Raw genomic sequence first — 19,470 nt, 5'->3', positions numbered from 1 at the left:
GTGGTCAGACTTTGATACTCCAAATTTTTTACAGAAAGAAATAATTAGCTTTTGTTGGAAATAAATTTGAACAAGGGTTTAGTGAAAAGAAATGGTAGAAAAACAAGTGTTGGAATCGATTCTATGGTAAATGGCTGACTGGTCTTGAGATCGACTTTTCTGCCTCCTGCCCCTCCGGCTCTATAAAAACTCTTTACATAAGTCAGTTAAAATGACTTGGTGCAGATTAGGACTAATCCATTTTCCACCTTTCAGAGAACATTCATTGTGATAAAAGAAATAGTATCTTACCACTCAGGGTTAATTTAATTATATTAAATAATTAGAATTTGTTTTGACCACAATTAACAGCTCCTCTTGTTCTTTATTTCATCATATGATCAGATAAAAAAAAATCCCACAAAAAATGACAAATTCAATGATCTTAACTTTTCCAAATGTACACTTTATTTTAAACAAAAGTACAAAAACAAACATCAGATATTTACAATACTTGCATGGCAATGTTCACTTTCTTTGGTCATTCTTCCAATTTGATGTCTTTATTTTCACAAGGTGGCAACAAACAGCAGCTTGGAGATCTGAGGTTATTACATGCTCAATATATAATTCGACCAGACTCTGAGCAAACTACTGATGAGTTAATCTCTTTTTTATTTCATAAAGTCTGCAAGCAATTTAGCAACAACTTAAATCAAAGATATGTGACAGTAATTGAATATGCCTACCAGGATCTTTAGTTGCGTACCATATAAATAGCATAAAGAAAATTAAATTCAAACACTTCACATTACGTCCCGGTGTTGAAAGATTTTTTTTTTCTGTTTTGTCAATGCTCTTAACTGGACCAAAATTTGTGACATGTACAACTGCGCGTATCCCATTTTTTTTTCTACACAAATTTGAAACATGAACCCTAGTGCACATCACAAACTTAAGTAATTACAGGTAGATCTTGAAAAGAAGGCAAACATATCATAAAGGCTAGTTTTTCCACTTCGAGTCCTCATTCACAAAGTGATCCCATGGCTACTTAAAGCAACAATCATTCCTCAACACTGATGGAACACACAGATAATATGTGGCTCAAAGATTTAACTAACTAACATCCTCTCATTACTGCAGGCTGAAAGAAAAGTTCAAGAGAGATTTATGACCAGAAACCTAAATCCAAATATGTGCAGCAAAACTAAATCCAGCAGTTGAGTGGTGCTGTACATTCTCCCAGTAATCTAGCTTCTTGTGTTGTGCTGTGGTTACAATGATGCACAGTTCATGGACAGTAAGACAATGAAAAGAAAGGCAAAAATATTAAATCTCATCTCCTGGTAATGCACCAAGAAAAACAAACATGTTTATTAACACCACACAGCTTTGAGACAGATTACCTAGTTCCTGCCTTACATGAAAATAATATTGCCATTTTTACCTAATGTCAATTATAAGAATATACAGTGCCCTGTAAAAGTATTGAAACCCTTAAACATTTCCAAATTTATCAGGTGACAAGCTTCAGTGTATTTTGTAGGTTCAGCTGCTTTTAAATTCCTCTGCAAATAAAAAATCATCCATGTCTGGTGTTAATTATTTACTCAAACCGCTTTGATCTGATACCCCTGATAAAATCAAGCACAACCCATTGCCTTAGAAGTCCCCTAATTAGAAAACGGAGTCTATATGTAACGTAATCTCTGTAAACACACTGCTGTTCTGTGAGGGCCTCGGAGCTTCAAATAAGAACATTAACAAACAAAACGCAAAGATAAAAGAAGACACAGCAGCAATGTTGTGTTAAGTTAGGCAGAAGCTTAGAAGTATAAGTAATTTGCATAACTGCAAACCTGCTAAGTCATGGCACCCTACTTAAATAGACAGTTTTGACAAGGAGATAGTTTATCAGAGAAACAACCCAGATTAAGATTAAGTTTGCTTCAACATGGCAAACCTGGGGAAAAGGCTGTAGAGAGGTTTCTGTTTGGAAAGGACACTGAAACTGATCAAACTTAAGATGGAGCTAAAAAAAACAGGTGAGAAATCAGTTCCCAATAAACAGATAGAGAAGCATTTTAGATTTTAGATCAATGCATGTGTATTTGTTTGAATGGCACTACTAAATCTAAATATAGATGATGATTTCCCTCCATCCAATCTGACTGAGCATAAGCTATTTCAAAAAGAACAGGCCAACATTTTAGGGATTACAAGATGGATAGACAAATGCATGCCTCAATTTCAGAAATGTATGATTTTATCTTGCTATATCAAACCAAATTGCAATTAAACACACCTTGCTCCCTGATTGTAACCTGACAAAATGTGGAAAAGTTCAAAGGGGTAAGAATACTTTCTCAAGGTACTGTACTCTAAGCCCTTCCAGAAATCTGTTCATCACTAATTCATCCAATACATTTACAAAATTGAAATAAATGCACAAACAAACAGAGTTACTACAACTACATACTGACACTGAAGGCAGATGTGGCTGGCCTGAGATGGCATGAAACTAAGAAGCAATGAAAAAACATCCCATGGATCCCGCGACTTTCAAAGAACCAAAGAATCAAGTACAGACTATTGCAGACCTAAGCATCCTTGCAACAAAAGCAATGGGTCAAGGAGAAACTTCACTTGCATTAAACTAAGAATTTCAATAAAAAGATCTGCATGTTCTTACTTTTCCAAAATACCATTCTAACAAACGTGAATCCTAATGGTAGACAAGTGTACACATGTATCAGTAGTGCAGAAAACTTATGTTATCACATACAGTATCCATTCTTTTTCTTTAATGGTGGAGGTGGGAGGGATGTCAGGATATGCTTTTTGTGAATGTGTCCCTGAAACCAAACCCAAGCTGTCGTCATCCCGATGCACGATTTTTAATGTTTTCCAGTACAAAGGTGAAGAGAAATGTGCAAAGGTTCTGCGTCCTCACTGAAAAGAAATTTACAACAAGGTTACAGATACATTTAGTCAGCTTTCATATCAGTAAGTGGAAACTTTGGCATTGGTCTCTACCTTTCACTTCACCCTTCAGGAATGGTTTTGTCTACACATCAGCTTTCTGGCTGTTCTCCTCCGCCTTCTCCTCCAACTTTTTCTCCTCCTCAGAGGATCCATTCTCCTTCTCACCAGTTTTCCAGCTTCCTTGCCTGTAAGAAATAAAACGTTATTAATTGAAGACTTCCCTGGAGATAATATACAAAAGGAGCAAAGAATATTTGTGTGGGGGTGAGTGTTTTTAATGTTGCTTTGGGTGGGAACATTAATAACTGTATTAAAGTAATGTTCAGTTTCTAAACTACTTATGACCACAATTATAAAAAAGGAAAAAAACAAAACAAGGATTTTCCCTTGACAAACTGTTTACTGTTAGGCTAAATAGGTACTAATGGTAGCAAGTACAGCTGTACAACCAATTTACCCAATTAAAAAAAAAAAAAGATATATATGATCTTTATCTGTTTTTGTTTATCCAATAAACCTAAAGCATTCATAACCTTTAATTTTTATTCCAAGCAAGACAGAGAATTTAGATTTCCCAGATTGATCTTGTAAAGTCATTTTTTTTACAAGGCAGAAAGTTTTCCCACACCTTTAATTACAGACCACCACACCTAACCTTTTTTAACAGTCTAACGTTGAAAGGTCAACTGCAGCAGATTACATTTAGCAATAACTTATACAACAAAAACATACTTTAAATATATATTTGTACATATATTTGCTTCAATACCTCTCAAGAGGGGTCATTCATTCAGTTGATTTCTACCAATCCCACACTCTGGGAATCACTGATTTATTACATTTGATTAAGAGGTACATTCTTTAATAGACTATGCTCTAACTTGCGGTACTACAAATTTTTTAATCTAAGGTAGTTAATAAAATATATGTTGGTCGTAGCCATGGAAGGAAGCAAGGACTCACCTACACACAGTTAAAAAAGACAGGTAAAAAATCCCCAGAATGCACAACATTGACCCATTTTTATGACAGCTCCTATGGAGGAAGCACAGCTGGAATTCCAGCAACAACACAGCTGCAGCAGCCCTTTGTCTTTGCTTGCAGCTCTCAAAAGACCCTTGCCTGATGTTGGTAGTCAGAGGGGGCAATGTCGCCCTGCTTCTGTCAGTGCACCCCACAGCAGCTGTGGCTACAATTTAAACTATCACCATCAGCGTATAAACGTGTGTTTGAATAGCTGATTGTAGTGTAGGACCTAATAAAGTACATAGGCTATTTACTGTTTGACCGTTGATATTTTTTGGGTGGTATTTTTTATTCTAGATTACATAGAGCACTTCTACCAAGAAGATCAAATATTACCAATTTACAGATTATTTCCTCTCCCTTGTAAAGAAGTTATCAGTTTTTTGTAAAATTAGAAATTAGCTTTGGCATTTGCCGGCGAAGATTCTTAGTCATCCAGTTTATAGTCATTCCAATCAAAGTCCAGTGGATTTTTTTTTTTTTTTTTTTTAACTTTTTTTGAATAACTGTGGTGTCTTCTTTGGTTAGCACGACTTTCTGTCTTGAATCTCTTCAATGAATAGTGTTTTTGCATAAGGATTACTTATCGTTAGTATCATAGCAATTGCCTGAAGTGATTAAAACTGCACTATTTTAGACTTGTCTCTGCCACCACCATCTCAATGCATTACATTTAATTTCCCTTTGGGATTAACAAAGTATTTTTAAACTGAACTGAACTGAATTCAGAGCATAAACAAATTTTTCTTGCAGAGTATGTAAGAAGCGGTATCTGAGTATTATGAGCGGTATCTGTTGCAGGTAAGGTACTGAGAAGTTTTCCGTTTAACAACCTATTTTTACACTTTGGAAAGAAATTTAAAATAGAAATGTTCTTTTAATCATAAAGAAAACTCAGTGTAATGTAAAATCAGTCTGATATCCTAATCATTGAAAGTGTAAGTCAGTCAGAACATAAATTTTTTCAGTGTTCTAATGGACTTATAAATTAAATAATTATAAGTGTCATATATTTTGAGGGCTGTGATAACAATGCATAAACAAGGTTTAAGAAGTCTTCTTACTTGGATTTCTTCATATACACCCAGTAAGCCACGCCTATGACCACAGCTGCAACGAGCAGACCGACTACAACTCCAACGACCAGCTTAGTTTTGTCATCGTCTCCTGCTGGATCTGTAACACAAGCCAGAGAAAAAGGTGACCTGATATCCATTTCTGTCAAAAGATCAATCCCAGGCGTATGAAGAGAATCAAAGAAATAATATGCTTTAAACACATTGATGAGTGGGAAAGTCTGCACTGAGCTGTTGCGGAATGTCCATCGGACTTATGACTGCTTTCCAGTTTTAATTAACCCGTCAATGAGACTATGAGCAGGATTGACATTTTGCCAGGATGCTGGTAGCTCCATTCCTCTCATAGTTTTATTAAAAAACAAAAAAACAAACATAACATAAAAAAACAGGGCTAATTGTAAAAACCTAAGGGATACAGCGATAGATATTTACTGTAATTATGCCGTCTTCCAGTAGGTAGTCTTTTATTTCAACCGAGATGTTAAACTTTAGACGTAGAAGACTGCTACAACTTACCTCTTTTATCCACCTTTACATCCTCAAATACTGAAATCAGATATGAAATAAAATTAACGCTCAACCAAAGATGGGGGAGGAAAAACAAAACAAAAAATAAAACCAATTTTGTGGTTGAGAAAACGTACTACTCTACTTCTACTCTACTTTTGCATGCACAGAGGGAACGGATTAAATCCAGCATCCCAACATGGTGAGAAGAAGATGTGAAAAGCCGTCCTTAAGAAGGATGGGGGATTAAGAAGGAGCACAAGATGGTACAAACACTACACACTTTTAGATTTGGTCTAAAGAGCATGCATCATTGAGACTGTGGTAGTGAGGTGACAGTTCAAAGTGGGACATAAAGAGACAACATAAAACAGTTCACCAACAAACTAAGACTTCACAACATGAAGCTTCCACTTTATATGGTCTGCAAATTAGATTATATTGTTTAGACATTTTCTTTTAAATTCTTTAAAAAAAAATTGATCTCTAGTGATGTAAGTTCTCAATTTCTAAAAAAACTGAAAATATATTTTTTTTCTGATAAAACTATCCACATTTTACTGACATGCAGCACAAAACAGACAGCCTCAACAACAATTTTTATCTATAATGATTGAAAAATCTAATTGATAGCTTAGTTAGCCAGTTTGAGCATCGTTGAATCATTTAGAAATCATTTTAAAGGGAGTGCATAGATTTTAGATGCTACAAAAAGAAAAATTATTCATCAACATAAAACCAATAAACAGAAAGTTTAGAGGTGTTTGAGTGAGGAATAGTAGAAGTTATAGAAAAGAAGAATTATAGAAGGAAGCCTAAAACGTGGTTTGTGTTTGACGCATCCGCAACTTTTGTAAGGCTAAATTATGGATGGATGGATGGATGGATGGATGGATGGATGGATGGATGGATGGATGGATGGATGGATGGATGGATAGATAGACAGATAGATAATTCATTAATTCCAGATAGATACATTTAAAATAGGATATAAAACATGGTAATAGATAGAAAATAATAATAATAAATTACGTTATATTAGCACTTACGGCGACAAAGAGCCTTTGAAAATGTATAAACAGTGAGGTTTTCTACAACATGTAGTGTGGTTTGGAAGGTTGCAGACTGTGCAGTAGGCCTACAAGCCCCCTGGGATCAGCCAGAATATTAGGTGGCCACACATAGTAGTTTAATTGCAGAGCGGAACGGACATACGTCAAGCAAAACTGAGCCTCAGAAAATTTAGCTTTCAGTCTCTGTTCTTTAAGTTCTGTCTTTTTTGGCATTCATTTGAAAATCTAAGGATTGTGGTTAGGATCTCCAATCTCTAGGGAATACAAATGGACAGTTTCAGTAGTAGTTGCATTGCTAATCGCCATTATGCTAAGATGCAGAAGACCGTTTTAAATCAGAATGACATTGTCTCTGCTTTCTATCTAAATACTTATTGCTCCTGAGAGGAAGGCTAAAAAATATTTATATTGCTCTGCTTATATCTTTTCAGCAATCTGGTCAAAGTTTAATAAAAAACCCTGAGATCATAAATCACTAAATTGTAGTACTTGAAACAATAACTGCACTAAATATAATATCTGGAAATAATTAATGTAATGGTCTCTGTTTTATGGCCTACAGTTCGGCTATGGTGAAAAACTGATTATTTATGTATCCAATTTTGAAATCAGGCTAAACCCAACAACTCATAATAAAAAACAAATAAATGAAATATTTTATGTTGACTAAATATTCTACATTTAATTACTGTATGGACATGCAGACACATAGAATTAGTGAAAAAAGTAGAGAAAACATTTAGAAAGAATAAAAAAAGGGGAGAGATAAAAAGATCATGCAATCACTTTTTACTTACGAGAAGACACATCTATAACTTTGGTAGCAATGCCAAAGGAGTTGGACACTATACAAGTTACACTCAGATTTGCAGAGGGCACCACTGAAATCTTGTGCGTTACTGTGCCATTGTCGAAGGATTTCTCATCAATCTGAAAAATAAGAGAGAAAGCAAATATGTTAGTATTCACATACCAGTGCCACTAGGTGGCAATGTATTACAGATAAGCGGGCAAGCCTTATATGACAAGGGAACAGCCTCTGCCAGTGGGACATAAGATTCCTTGTCTCAGAGGAAAACCCCAGACACAAAGACGGACTGGCAACACCCTTTCACATCCTCTACAGAACACCTTACAGAATTAATCACAGATTAGCTAATAAGCCTGGATCAAAATACAAAATTATTGTTGTTATCATGTTTAGACTCTGAGTGTTGTAGTAAGGAAAAAGATGCATTTCTTTAGCTGTAGGAAAAGAGAATATTTTTTTTGTGGTAGGCTGAGGTTCATCTTTATTTCACACCTCTTCTCTGAGCAACTCACCCATCAGCTTGAATTCAGGTAGAACACAAGGCTGTGGGGGGGAGGGGGGAGGTTATATTGCTCTGCTGTAAAATACTGAGTATAAGCCTCAGGGGTAAAAAAAAAAAAAACTTTCAAAACATGTGGAATAACCATCTAAGAATGCTCAGATCAGTTCAGACGCGTTGCAGCTCAACAGAAGAATGTAATTTAACTTTAATGTAATTACCGTAGCATGAGGTCTTTGCTCAATCAGCACTACATGTTGTGTAATGATTGCAGCATTCTCTGGAAAATGTGTAATATGAGTTCAAAAAATGTCCATGTCTCAAACAATCCATTGCTCATTGCAAAGAAAACATGCTCATACACCTAAGAGCTTCACACTATTTAATTATTGGAGATTCTTTAGTGGCTGATGTGGTCTTCCTTTTATCAAATCAAAATCCGCTGTCTTAAAGAATTGCTATGACAACCGCTTTTGATTTAACAAGAAAAAAAATTAAAGCTTTAAAGGCAAAAAGAAACACGAAACACTAAAAGCATTCTTCACATTAAATGACTTGAAACTTTGTTTTAAACTCAAGGTTAAGGCATGGGAAACCTTAGGAATGTACTCAGAGTGACTTTGTTAAAGAACATACCCACTTTTATTAGATTCTATTCAAACAAAAAAAAAAAACATTAGTCTTTAAAAAAAATGTTACTGCGATTAAACATAACCACAGTTTATGGACAGATTTCACAGATTTAGGAAAGATTGAATGAAGCTGCTGATAGCTCATGCAAGCCGTTGATGCAAAATTGTGTTTTAGTTCTATTAATTAAAAAAAATAACAATAAAATATGTTTTCAATATGAACCATAGAGCAGCCCCACTAGTTGCTAGAATATTCCACCATTTAGAAACATATATAAAAACATAAGCAGTTTTAGCATCAGTACGGAGGAATGACACAAATCAATCTTAAGATAATTTCCTCCCATATCTGCCTATGCTACCGTAGTAACTTCTTGCTGTAAGAAAACTATTTCCATAATTGGGTTATGCTTTTAAACTCTTCTTTACTGCTTTTTTCTGAGTTAAACTTAATAAAATTCTTGATAACTTTTAAAAAATAAAATGATTGCATATGGCAACTGAAAAGTAAAAAAAAAATTATGTTAAAAAATAAAAGGTCCTTGAACCAAATGAAAATATAGTTTTAGTTGTGAATGTTCCCTACAGCTACTGTATGAATCTCATCTAAAGTGACAGTTAGCACATGCGTAGTCTTTCATATCGCTCATGTTTCTGGATTGCAGCTTCAGTCTTCGCGGTGCCAGTCCACACTAAGCACTCAACCAAAATGGAAACCCTCTGCTGACACTTTGCATTTAACCCTACAGCAAAATGAATTTAGCTAATGGCATCTGCCTATTAGAAAATGTCACGTGTGCTGGAAATGTGATAAAGTGCTTCGATGCTATCAACATAACCCTACTTGATGCAAGTTTTATGCTTTAAGACAAATAATTAACAAATGATAAATAAGAAGGGTAACAAGACTAATGTATATTGGATATATATTTATGCATTATACAATACCCTTAAGATGATTTGGTATCCTGGATTAATGTGTGACTTTTTGGACTGTAGCACCTTCAGTCTTATATTAAAGTAGCACAATGTTAGGTGAAAAGGGTTAAAAAATAATCTAGTCTTTAATTTAAGTGCATTAATTTAGTTGTCAAAAGATATAAAATCTAGAAATAGAATTAATCCTCTGTTTTGTTACCAAATTTCTCCAAGGTGTCACTAAAAGGCTCAATTGAAATCTGACGTATAAAAAGCAGAGTTAAATTCCCAGTAGTTTAGGAAGCACAGCATGCTTCAAAATTTACGAGTTTCAAACTATTTGTTGACACATAGATAGCTCTTAATGATTGCTGTGGAGACTTGGTGAAAACAAGATGCAACTACTTAATGCTGCTCTCCATCAGTTAGCATTAATGGTTATTTTGATCTCTCCTACCATCCTAACTTCATGAGGTGGGCCTTGTTTATATATTTGCAGTTATTTTGAGCTTTGAAATATCATACTTTGTACCTAGATGAATCATACAACGAAAACCATAATTTACTTAATCTAATTCTAAATTTTAGGGATGCAAAGGATAATAGTTTTTCCAGAATTGATTTAGTTAAAAAATACAATTTTACATTACATTATAATAAATGTAACAATGATAATAATTAAAGGCATTTAAACGTCTTTACCAAGGATGCTAATGATAGTGAGAACCACCTAAGTATGTAGCTATCTGGACTCTGTAACCACTATGAATAAATGTATGTGCACTTAGAAAAAACATCATAGGTCTGACCCACAAAAATTATGCAGAAGTGAATTCTATGTAATCCCAAGGAGGAAAATGGGTTATCCTTAGAGGTGTGTGTTAGTGTGCATACCAAAGTGCCATTGATGTTCCAGGAAACAGCTGGCTTTGGGGAACCTTCGGCCTCACAAATTAAGACTTTACGGTTGCCATCTTTGTCATGCTGTTCGTGCAGATTTCTGATAACCGGAGCACCTGCAATGGCACAGAACACTTCAGATACACCTGAAGTAGAAAATGATTTGTCATAGAGGCATTTTGTTCATGGGCAAAGTCTGAAATGACAGACTTGAAGAAAAGTCGCAACTTGAAGGGACAATATTTTGAGAAGAAACCACACCGTGAGTTGGTTATATGAAATGCTAGATGCTTTCTTTGTGTCTAATATGAACAAACGACTTTAATGCTAAAAGGCACAGCATACACAAATCTTTATTTCTTTTGTTGATACTTGTCCTAGCAGTTCAGACAAACAGTTTGACGGGTCCTGTTATCTTACAATGTGGTCAGATTTTTTTCAAAATAAGTGAGATAATCCCTCACTTGAAATTTGATTGGTTTGATTTAAATGGGAAAGTAAACATTTTCATTCAAGAAAAACTCACTCTCATTTGTTTGTGTTACAAACACACCCTGAAGTTTATTCTAGTATAGTATTTGATGTGACACCTCAAAACACAAAGGAGGGCACTCCAGTTATACCCAATATTTTATTGGGTGGTTTCTCTACCAGCTTTACAGGTCTAGGCACTGAATTTATTGTCCTTTTTATTTGTATGGCAAAAACAGCTCAACTGATTACCCATTTGATTTAGGAAAGGTATAACTATGCAATTTCTATATGTTAATATTACAGGACAGCAATCACCCGATAGCAGGTGTTTTTGTGTGATTAGGGTCAGGGTAAGGATCATACCTTGACTTTTTCCATGTTTGACTTTCTCAGCAATTCCGAGACTAACAGTGGTTATGTCAGCAGATTAATCTCAGTAGCTCCTCTGCAGCTACTATGGAGTAGAAGGTGTGCCAGTTAAGAAGGATGTAACGTAGTAGGTTTGAAGCTAGTTGCCCCAAACTCTCTGCAAGTTGTTGAGACCTTTGGAATTGTTTTATAACCTAACCCAGCTTTGAATTTCTTCATACCTTCACTCATCACCTGTCTGCTTTGTTATTTAGTCTCCCTGATGTGGTTGACTATATTTATGTCAGGATTAAATTCCAGTCTGAATGTGGACTATTCCGAAATTATTTATAAACTTCATGATGTAACCGGTTACCCCAGATGCTGTTTATATGCATCAGAGAAAAGGAAGGCCAATTTTTCATAATAAAACCTTGCATAATGCATGTATCATTTCCCCCCTACTTCCCAATCATACACTCCTCAGGAATGTGTCCATCACATAAAATTCCAATAACAAATATTGAAATTTGAGGTTGTGATGTACCACAATATAAGAAAGCTTCAGGTACATTAAATAGTTCATGAATTTCTCAGGTGCTTCATGTTGTAGCCATCCATGACACATGAAACCAGATCCCCATTCATGCCTCTGCCAATGCAGAAAATAAATGTAAAAAGTTATGACTAAATGTGAATCGTTATCCTTGATGATTAACTGACAGATTTGTTTGCTTTGATTTTTCTATCAAGCCAATACCAGTTCAGTTAATTATTCAGCCTCATATGTTCAATGTTGTTTTACTTCAGTCTTTGGCATTAAACCTGCAAAAAGGCATTTAGCTGAAACTCTTTTTTTTCTCTATTTTTACATAAGGGGAAATAAAAATCTCCACAGCTATCTGAGAAACGAACCACTTCCTTAAACCTTACCTTGCACAGTCAGATGAAAAGATGCCTTTCTGCGGAGGGGACCAAGCATCACCTCCAGCTCATAGAAACCAGCGTCTGAGTAAGCAAGATTCGTGTTCTTGGGCCCTTGGTTCAATTTAACACCTCCCTGCATCAAATGAATAGAAACATCGGCACTTTCAATAACAAGCACAAACATTTCATAATCGATTGCAGCTTCCCTCTATAGAAGATTGCTTTTACCTTTGTCCAGGAGACAGTTGGTTTTGCAGAAGAATCAATGTCCAGACTTATATTTAAAGAACCACCTGCTTCTCTGATGACTGTCTTATCGAGGTTTAACTTGACATCTAGGACTGAAGAGGACAGAGTGTGGAGAAGACAGTTCAGAGGTTCGATAAGAGCTGAAACATCTTTGCCGTTAACCACACAACTTTCCATTTGATTCAGAGGCAGAGTCTATTAGTAGCTGTCCGGCTGACACACAACACTTGTCTCTGCAAATCACAAGAGGACTGTCTGGCAAAGAGAGATATTAGGACTTCCTTCTCTAACAAACAGCTTCCGATCTCATAGTAACAAGAAAGTCTGCAGGCTAAGAAGGAAATTACAGAGATAATGATGCAGGCGTGTGACCAAATTGCAGCTGTTATTCTCCAAGGGAGTAAACAATGAAACATCCTTACAGTTGACTGTGACGTTCCTGGATCCTTCCTTTGAGGGGTCATCAATTAGAGAGCATTTGTATTCCCCACTGTTGTTACGTGAGATGTCCTGGATGGTGTACATGTTTGTGTTTTCAACTTTAACCATATGCCCCTGCAAAAAAGCATTCAATCAGATAATATTTAAATGTTCCATATTATGAGGTAAACACAACAGAGATAAGTCAATATATACAAATTGCAGTATTACCTAAATAGAGCATGTCTGACAGCATAGTCTGAATAAGTGTGGAACAATTTAGCCAAAAATCTAAATTTGTGATTCTTTTTTAACCAATATTGAGATTCTGTATGGGGGGGTAAACCCACTTTAAGCGTAATACCGCCACCTAAAGTGCTGGAGTGGAGTGTCTTACACTTGTTCAATGTATTGGCAAATACTTCCCCAGCCTCAGGCTGAATGATTAAAAAAATAAATAAGAAAACTAACAAAAAAAAAAAAAACTGATCATCATGTCTGATTGAAATGACTGAAATATTTTCAAAAACAGGTTATTAACTAATAAGGTGATAAAGTATTCTTTAAAACTTTCTGTAACAGGTCAGACTGGAGCGTGATCCCATTCTAGACCCTGTAATGGAACAAAAAAAAAAAACCTGGCAGGGTTAGAGATGTAGATTTCAACATGGTTAATCTGAACCCCAAGGTGGTTTGCTTGCAGTATGAGTGCGAGCAAAAAAGCTGGATGAGAGGATGTGATGTAAGAATACCGCATTTGAATAGAGGAAGAAAATGAAGAGGAAATAACTAAGTACAGAAATATATTTAGGTAGCCTGAGAAGACAAAATATCAGAGGAACAATGCCCAACAAATCTTTCTTTTTTCAAATCAGAATTGATAACAAGTTTGTATCACAGCCGATCCTGATGGTACTCTTATACCAGAGCTCTTTTTTTGCTTTGATGTTATTATGTGTCATTATTCTTGATTATTTTTTAAAGAAAAAAATGCATATTAAACAGTAAACTGTCCTGAGAAAAAATTGCATTGCTAAGGGTTGATTTATTAAATTAAAGACATATAAAAATGAAGGGTTAACTTCCCTGCTGTTTGATTTTCAACTGAACTTGTGAACCATGTGAATTATCCTTTTAAACTTAAGGGCACCTGATAAATACATTCATCCAAAGCCCATTAACGCCACCAATGTATGTCTTAAAAGGAAATATGACAGAAGTCAGGATTTAAGCCCAACAGGATGTCCACACTTTAAAACCTTTAAGTGTGGTAAGAATAAAATAGTTGTGTCAGGAAGAGTTTCAAATATCTTGAAAGTGATTTTTGCAAACTCCTGACAGGGATCATTGTCCCACAGGACAGTACAACCAGTAAAGTTTAAGGGCCAAAAACTTTCTCACTTAAAACCAGGTTGGTTTTATGGTAGAGAGGGTTAATGCGGAATGGATGAAAAAATAAATATAGTATAAAATAAATAGTTTTAAATGAGTGGTGCATTTTATTATTCACTGTTAATTTTGATAGTATATTTATTTTACATGTCATTATTTCATGGCACATTTATTTATTTCATGTTCCACTTAAATTTTTTTTGCCCCTTAACCCTCCCAGCTATGGATAGTGGGAAAACTATTTATTCCTTAGTAAATTAAACTCTATTTTGCATTTTTAACTGATGTTTGACATTGTAATTATTTCATGGTCTGACAGAAAAAACAGAAGAGAACAGCAATGGGGATTTTGTGACAGCACCGAGCATATGATTTAGTTAACTTCTCAAAAGCATAAAGGTGAAGGCATTTCTGTGAATTTTGGTACCTTAAGGAGAAAGTAGAAGCTGGTAGGAGGAGGGTTTCCATCTGCCACGCACTTCAGAGTCATGTTGCTTCCCTCTACAAGCTGATCCTCATCTTCAACCTGAAGAGCAATGTTCTCTGTGGAGTCTGTGCAGAAAAGCAAGAAGACATGTGTCAGACAGCAACAATTGAGGAAGCTTTCTCCCTCAGACGTCATCCTGAGAGCTTCAACTTTTCACCTCAGCATTGGTTATGACCAAGCTAATGCTTTCAAGCAAACAATCATTTCAAAGTTCAGTGTTTCTGCTCCGTCTGAAGCAAACATTAAAAAATGTCTACGCAGAAGTAGCTCCTGCACTTAAAGCTCCATTTTCAACTGAAGTGAGGAGATAACTTCAATATTTGTTCCCCCCAAAAAAACTAAAACATCCTTTATGAACCCTGTATGTTTAGATAGAAATGTATTCAGCTGCGATTGCTTTCCCCTTCTTTGACTTGAAGCAAAAATAATCACCAAAAATGTAAAAAAAAAAGCTTTGATCAGTATCAGCTGCAAAGTGTGTTTGCTGATTCTCTGATGGGTCAGAGGCTGTTTTTATGCAGCTCATTATGTACTGAATAGACAGGCGAATGTACTTTAAACGATTCACTATGTCAGCTAATAGCTCAACCTTCCCAGTAAACATCCAGACAGCATATAACTTTGACAGAAATAATAAGCTCTCTGCCTGCATTTTTAATACTGGATTGTCCTGGCCCCTTTTTCTTTACTTTATATGATTGTTTTTTATTTTCAATCGTTGCACACAGCTACAGCTCAAACTGGACGACGAAACCGCAGGGTTTAAAAGTTCAAAGCTCATGATGTGGCCCAGCGCTCTGATGCGCTCTACCTGCTCACACTGCATATCCAAAAACCACACGTCAGACTGAGCCCAGAGAGATGGTGCCGGATGGTTGAGGAGCTTGGCTATCAACGAGGGGATCCCCAGGACACACTGGGGGGACAATGACTCTCTGCTGGCTCTGGTACACCCTGGGCTTCCTCCAGAGGTCCTGTAGCAGGTGTCTGATGGGAGGGATGTTTAGGAGTCACTGTTGAGACGGCAGTTCTCCCGGATAATTTAAGAGGACGAGTAGTGAGAGTATAATCTCTGTCATCTCAGCTGAAAAACAATGGATCAACTCTGCACACTGAGAAAGATCCAACAGTTTTATTCAGCCAGATTTTGGACAAAATAAGAATTGAACTAGGTTAAAATATGTGTTCATTTAGGTTTCTGAGAAACTACTACTTTATTCTTGAACATTATTAATTTCTTAACAAGTTCTGGTGCTGTTATTTTTGGTCTCCCACATAGTCATTGCCCTCTACATAAATTATTGTTTGTTTTCTTTGTTTATAAGCCTTTCTTCTAGTTATTTTATGTCTATCTGTATTTCATTTTTTAATGGAAAGATTGTGAATAGACAGGATTATTGTCAATAATAACAAAGACATTCCTCTACCTAGAAAGAGCATTGAGAAATAATGCACTCCAGATATTGTCACAGCGGAACAGCTGGCTGAAAGTATACTGCAATACATTTACCTCACTTACAAAACTGTTTTGAGGTACAGATGCAAAAAAGTGGAGCAGAAGAAATTATAAAAAAAAAAAAATAGCAACAGCCAGTATTCTTACTAGGGTAAAATTGTTTTAAACTACAGGAGGCGAGTTTCATAAGCAAGTGACTGCAGACTGGCTGTCTGAGCAGATAGTCCTACCAATTATTTGGCAAATGTCAGCTTTTTTTACCGTAATCTTTCAATAATTTTTAAAAGCATACACTAGAAAAGACACAGTAATTAACTTATTTATTTTTAATCCTAAAAAGAATCTGCATCAGACACAATCAGCAGTTATTAACATGATTGTGGATCGTCTGCGGGCAGTTCTTAATGACATATGCGTCAATTCAGCAGCGCAATTACAATGTTTAGCCAATACCAAAGCATTTAATATGCATGTAAGGAAAATTAATTTCTAGTCAAGGATTTCATACAGGGCTGCTAAGTGGACAGCACTGCTGCCTTGCAGCAAGAAGGTTCTGGGTTCAATTCCTGGCCCGGGGTCTTTCTGCATGGAGTTGGCATGTTCTACCTGAGCATGCGTGGGTTCTCTCCGGGTACTCCGGCTTCCTCCCAAAATCCAAAAACATGACTGTTAGGTTAATTGGCTTCTCTAAATTTTTCTTTGGTGTGAGTGTGTGCGTGAATAGTTTTTTGTCCTGTTTTTGCTGCCCTGCAATAGACTGGCGACCTGTCCAGGGTGAACTTCGCTTCTGGCCCGTAGACAGCTAGAGATAGGCACCAGCCATAAAGTGACCAAAAGCGTAAAATCAATTTTATACCAGCAATTAAAAGGAAAATATTTAAAAAAAATTACATTTTTAGACATTTGTTATAGAATTAATGATTTCGAGGAGTATTATAATTAGTAATCTGCCCCATCCAAATCAAACCTGACATTTCCAGTTAGTGCAACACAGAGGTGATTGTAATGTAGTGATGAGTGCTATAGCTTGAAGTGGTTGACATCTCATGAGTCATGCTATCCTTAAGGGTAGGCCACAATTGCAGGATTTCCACGGCAGCAAATGCTTCCTGCAATATTTTTTCTAAACAAAAGCAACTTGTGTGACCTTCAGTCCTAGCCTATTTAAAAACGAAACACTTTGTGGTAGCATGGCTTACTTTAAATCTGCTCAGCAAAAGTGGAGACAAAGACGAGAGAAATCTAAATATCTCAAAAAGGAAGTTAAAGCTGAGAGAAAATGAAGAGGTTTCAAGTTTTAAATGGTAAAACAAAAGTTTTGTATTTATTTCATGTAGACTTCATGTGGAAAGATGAAAGCTGCACAGAGGCAAACACCACTGACAGCACCTTCCAAAAATATTCTACCCTTCTGAATTTTTCAAGCACAAACTTCAATGCATTTTGTTGGGATTTTTGTGTGCTGCACCAACAGAAGAGATGTATAATATTAGTTAGCTGTGAAGAGGAAAGAAAAGGGAGAGTGAGAATAAAACGAATGTTGGGGAAGGGATTTAAATGTCAATATATCTATATATTTTTTTTTTAGGAGACTCGCTACATTTCTTTTTATGCCATAAATGCAATGATAACATTTGCATTCTTTGAAGGATTCATTGCTTTCAAATTATTTTACAAGCTAAAAACTGAAATATGTGGCATGATAAATGAATCCTAGACTATAACGTAGGGTATTGCTCCCTAAAGGCTCCTCGACTCAGAGCTTTTTCACAGTACTTATTGCCTGGAGCGATCCTTCTTTAAAATAACTGTTTTTCTTATAGTAAATGATTCTAAAACCAAACTTTAACATTATTTAATCTAAGTTTAGCAGAGTTATAGTGTATAAACTGTCACATTGCTGGGCTTAAAGAATGGAGATGAGCCAAGGAAGAACATTTCCTGCTGGTTACTCATATCTGTAAAGCTATGTGTCACACTGTGTGGGTTGTGTCATTAATGATGTTCAATTCCTATATCATACCTGTGCTGCTTGCTCATCACTGCCACAGCTACAGGTATATGCCCACTTTTTTCCTGCCACACCCTTCAAAAGAATAACTACATTACTATCTATATAGGCTGCCTGTATGTATCTTCATATTCTTATTGCTTATTCTTTTGACTTAGCAATGAAGATGATTACTTTTATCCTGACAAAAGGGATTTCTGCTTCAACTATTGTTACTCCTGGGAAATATTAAATAAAGCATTTAAAATGTATGCATCTATAATTAAAAAAGAAAAATATATATCTATTATATTTAACAAGGTATTGAGTGGTGGCCTAGTGGATAGGGCATAAAGCTTGGAATCCTGAGGTTCTGAGTACGCAACCCACTCCCACAGACTGCCACTCTGGGTTTCTGGGCAAAGACCCTTAACCTCACACTGCTCCCCGGGCACCGCACAATGGCAGCCCATACACAGGGGATGGGTTAAATGCAGAGAGTTCATTTCGTTGCTCTGCACTTGTGACAGTGTAATGACAATAAAAAGCAGGGGGAAAAAGACCATACTCATCACTCTCACTTTCCTTTAATAAAATGAAATAAGGGCAAGGATCGAGTGCAACAAATTCCCTTCATCTAGTTAACAAAGATAATTCACCTTGGGTGGTGTCAGACATCTTTTAGAGCATATTAATGAACCAACAGGATCATAAAGACCAAAAAATAAATAAAAAATAGAAGGACCCAACAGGTAGAGGATGAAGTTGTGGAGAACGTTATAAGAAACTTGTTTAAGCAGTACTGAGCAATGTCCATCATCTGAAAAAAGAAAGTCTATAAAGCACCAGGACATTGTTTCCAGAAATGTCAAGTTATCTCAACTAATAGCAACAATACGAGATCAAAATAAGAGGTGCACTGAAACTATGGAGGAGCTGCAGCATGGCACGCCTCTGGTGTGATAATGTGTGGATTGAACAACTAAAAGTCAGGCAATCCACAAATCTGTTTTTTGTAGAAAAGCGGCTTAAAGAAAAGAAAGCTGCTGCTGAAAGGCAGTGAAAACTGAACTTATTGATCTATATGCATAAAACTATGGGCTGGATTTTCAAAGATTCAAAAGAAGGAGCTTTTTTTTTTCTTCCTAACTACCAATCTAATAAGTGGGCGAATTGCAGGGGATTTACAAAGACTGTGTGCTCAAAGGATAAGGCGTCCATTCCAGTTTACCGGTAGTTCCATCCAAGTAAATTACATATGCTACTGGCATTTTTAAAGTGTCCATAAAAGAAAGATGAAGTTTTAAACAATGGA

The 19,470-nt window shown here is 36.0% G+C and overlaps 1 protein-coding gene across 2 annotated transcripts in view; it reads right to left on the bottom strand.

The window, feature by feature from the left end:
- Window positions 1-892: 892 nt before the first annotated feature.
- Window positions 893-19,470, bottom strand: part of alcam (activated leukocyte cell adhesion molecule) — a 61,246-nt gene continuing 42,668 nt past the window's right edge. Inside the window, exons 7-16 of one of the 2 annotated variants that reach the window (XM_015372618.1) lie at window positions 14,650-14,774; window positions 12,833-12,965; window positions 12,390-12,502; window positions 12,168-12,294; window positions 10,407-10,528; window positions 7,450-7,582; window positions 5,589-5,618; window positions 5,058-5,169; window positions 3,019-3,152; window positions 893-2,934 (exon numbers count right to left, since the gene is read on the bottom strand). In XM_015372618.1, coding sequence (XP_015228104.1) covers window positions 3,050-3,152; window positions 5,058-5,169; window positions 5,589-5,618; window positions 7,450-7,582; window positions 10,407-10,528; window positions 12,168-12,294; window positions 12,390-12,502; window positions 12,833-12,965; window positions 14,650-14,774 — 998 coding nt within the window. In that variant the 3' untranslated portion in view covers window positions 893-2,934; window positions 3,019-3,049. The remainder of the gene's footprint in view (window positions 2,935-3,018; window positions 3,153-5,057; window positions 5,170-5,588; window positions 5,619-7,449; window positions 7,583-10,406; window positions 10,529-12,167; window positions 12,295-12,389; window positions 12,503-12,832; window positions 12,966-14,649; window positions 14,775-19,470) is intronic. The other variant, XM_015372625.1, reaches the window with a different exon arrangement.

The sequence above is a fragment of the Cyprinodon variegatus genome, unplaced genomic scaffold (assembly GCF_000732505.1).
Source record: "Cyprinodon variegatus isolate N-32 unplaced genomic scaffold, C_variegatus-1.0 Scaffold4, whole genome shotgun sequence".
NCBI lineage: Eukaryota > Metazoa > Chordata > Actinopteri > Cyprinodontiformes > Cyprinodontidae > Cyprinodon > Cyprinodon variegatus.
This window is presented reverse-complemented; position numbering and strand designations above follow the sequence as displayed.